A 3,326-nucleotide genomic window follows, 5' to 3' on the forward strand; every position below is an offset into this window, starting at 1 on the left:
TAGTGACGGAGCAATAAAGTGGTAAAGTACTGAACACAGGGTTTTGGGTGAATAAGATGTATTGTATTTCGAAGGATTTGTTTTTCTCCCTTTTGGGCTTTTTCAGGTCCTAGACGCTCAAATTCTTACTAAAAATGTCAGGCAATTCAAAACCCCAAAAAGTAATTGTATTCTGGAGTAATTGGAAATGGGCGTGGCAAAATGGCTCAACAGCGCCATCGAAGGAAAAGCCCCTCAGCTAGCATTCACCAATCTTCACAAAAATCCTAGCACAGGTGTATCATGACTAGACAAATAAAGTCAGAGGTGCAATGGGGAAAATGCAGCAGAAAAAGTCCGCCATTTTTGATTTAGTGGCCATTTTGGCTGTTTTCAAATTTTTTTCTTTGATGTGCTTGTCCCAGGTTTTTCATCAGATCAACTTCATATGGACATGAGTGTCCTCACAACTAGATGGAGATATAAACTACCTCGAATTTCGAGTTTTCATCACACGGTGTGATCGTGGCGTGGCGTAGAAGTTTGATTACACGCCATCAAGACACGATGTTCTGTATCTCAGACATATTTTGTCCAATCGAGTCCAAACTAGACATGTGGGACAAGAGTCTAGGCCTGATGACATCTACACAGAAACCATGGATTAGAATCACAGCGCCCCCTGGTGGCAACCGGAAATGTCTTGTTTTTGCATTTCTTACACTTGGAAGTATTCCTCCTCATCCACTGACCTCAACCATGTCAAACTGTATCATATGGGTCTCAAGACATTGATAATGTAGGCATAAGATTACTATGACTTTTCGTCAAACGCCATATTAATGGCGTGGCATTAAAGTTCATCAACCCATGTTCACTGTTCTCTCACTCAAACTACATGTGTGTATCTGCCTTTAAACTACCTGTTTAAAGGCAGTTCATCAACATCACTGGCAGCTGCCTTTAAACAGTTTGACAACACTGCTGAGGAGAGGTAGACTGTTGATCTTTTCAATAGTGTGTTAAAACGTGGGGAAAAGAGGAGGTGAAGGAGAGAGGGAGGAGCAGAGATCTGCTTCTGTTCAGAGGAAGTGAATCTGTTCTACAGTCTCTGGCAGCAGCTGAAATGGAGAAACAAGAAAATCACCTGGACAGAGAAAGGTTCTGCTGTAGGATCTGTGAGGATCTACTGAAGGATCCGGTGACTACTGTCTGTGGACACAGCTACTGTAAGAGCTGTATTAACACCCACTGGGACGATGAGGAGGAGAGAGGAAGCTACAGCTGTCCTCAGTGTAGACAGACCTTCACACCGAGGCCTGTCCTGGAGACAAGCACCATGTTAGCTGCTTCACTGGAGGAGCTGAAGAAGACTGGACTCCAAGCTGCTCCTGCTGATCACTGCTATGCTGGACCTGAAGATGTGGCCTGTGATGTCTGCACTGGGAGAAAGCGGAAAGCTCTCAAGTCCTGTTTGAATTGTTTGGACTCTTATTGTGAAAAACACCCCAAGCCTCATCTTCAGTCAGCCCCATTGAAGAAGCACAAGCTGGGGGAGCCCTCGGAGAAGCTCCAGAAGAACATCTGCTCTCATCACAACAAGGTGATGAAGATGTTCTGCCGCACTGATCAGCAGTGTATCTGTGATCTCTGCTCTGTGGAGGAACATAAAGACCACGACACAGTGTCAGCTGCAGCAGAAAGGACTGAGAGGCAGAGAGAGCTCAGGCTGAGGAGACAAACAATCCAGCAGAGAGTCCAGGACACAGAGAAAGACGTGAAGCTGCTTCAACAGGAGGAGGAGGCCGTCAATGGCTCTGCTGATAAAGCAGTGGAGGACAGTGAGGAGATCTTCACTGAGATGATCCGTCTGCTGGAGGAAAGAAGCTCTGATGTGGAGCAGCAGATCAGATCCCAGCAGGAAACTGAAGTGAGTCCAGTCAGAGAGCTTCAGGAGAGACTGGAGCAGGAGATCACTGAGCTGAAGAGGAAAGACCATGAACTGAAGCAGCTCTCAGACACAGAGGATCACAACCAGCTTCTACACAACTACCCCTCACTGTCACCACTCAGTGGATCTACACACTCATCCAGCTTCAGGATCCGTCCTCTGAGGAACTTTGAGGACGTGACAGCAGATGTGTCACAGGTCAGAGGTCGACTACAGGACATTCTGAGTGAGACAGAGACACAAATTTTACAGATTGTGTCTCAAGTGGATGTTTTACTGCGACAACCAGAGCCAGAGACCAGAGCTGACTTCTTAAAATATTCACAGGAAATCACACTGGATCCAAACACAGCATACCGATATCTGTTATTATCTGAGGGAAACAGAAGAGTAACATGTATGAGAAAAGTTCAGTCTTATTCTGCTCACCCAAACAGATTCACTAATTGGCATCAGGTCCTGAGCAGAGAGAGTCTGACTGGACGTTGTTACTGGGAGGTGGAGGTGAAGGTGAAGGTGGGGGGAACAGTTCGTGTAGCAGTCGCATACAAGAATATCAGCAGAGCAGGACGCTCACATGAATGTTTATTTGGATACAATGATAAATCTTGGTCATTATATTGTGATGGAAACAGTTATTACTTTCATTACAACAGGATCTACACTCCAGTGTCAGGTCCTGTGTCCTCCAGAGTAGGAGTGTACCTGGATCACAGTGCAGGTGTTCTGTCCTTCTACAGCGTCTCTGACACCATGACTCTCCTCCACAGAGTCCAGACCACATTCACTCAGCCTCTCTATGCTGGAGTTAGTGTTTATAGTTATGGAATCACAGCTGAGTTCTGTAAACTGAAATAGACTCGAGTCATTAAAAGCAGTGATTTAGATTCTGTGTGTAAATCTTTAACTTCTCGTCTCCATGTTTGTTGATCAAAGTTCGTCGTGGTGACGTTTCTGCTCCGCACAGAGATAAGCTGTCGATCTTGACCTTCCTTTATCACACATATTTAGTTTTCACTTTGTAAAGATAGAAATCTATAAATACACTGACATGAATGTGTTTGAAAGAACCCGAGCAGCGAGCGGTGGGAGGCCCTATTGTATTTCCAAGGACTTGCATTTCCATTTGGGCTTTTCAGGACGAAATCGCTATAACTTCAGTGTTCGAGGTTCAACACCCCCCCCCCCTGCATAAAAAAATCAAGAGGGACATGTGTCTTTTCATGACAAACAATTAAGTCTCTTGGATAGATATGCTAGACCAAACAGGGAGCCCGCCATTTTGACTTAAATGGCTATGTTGGCCATTTTCCACATTTGGACTTTGACGAACTTGTCGTATGGCTTTCATCAGATCAACTTCAACTTCTGGGAATGTCATCTAAACAAGACGGAG

The 3,326-nt window shown here is 45.1% G+C and overlaps 1 protein-coding gene across 1 annotated transcript; it reads left to right on the plus strand.

The window, feature by feature from the left end:
• Positions 1 to 1,090: 1,090 nt before the first annotated feature.
• LOC133010658 (tripartite motif-containing protein 16-like) lies at positions 1,091 to 2,788 on the plus strand. Its single transcript, XM_061078259.1, has one exon. The coding sequence runs from the start codon at positions 1,106 to 1,108 to the stop codon at positions 2,786 to 2,788; it is 1,683 nt and encodes a 560-aa protein (XP_060934242.1). The 5' UTR covers positions 1,091 to 1,105.
• The last annotated feature ends 538 nt before the right edge of the window (positions 2,789 to 3,326 follow it).

This window comes from Limanda limanda, chromosome 9, assembly GCF_963576545.1.
Source record: "Limanda limanda chromosome 9, fLimLim1.1, whole genome shotgun sequence".
NCBI lineage: Eukaryota > Metazoa > Chordata > Actinopteri > Pleuronectiformes > Pleuronectidae > Limanda > Limanda limanda.

What these genes read in the sequence shown, in the direction of transcription:
- LOC133010658 (XM_061078259.1), top strand. Translation starts at nt 1,106, where the DNA reads ATGGAGAAACAAGAAAATCACCTGGACAGAGAAAGGTTCTGCTGTAGG.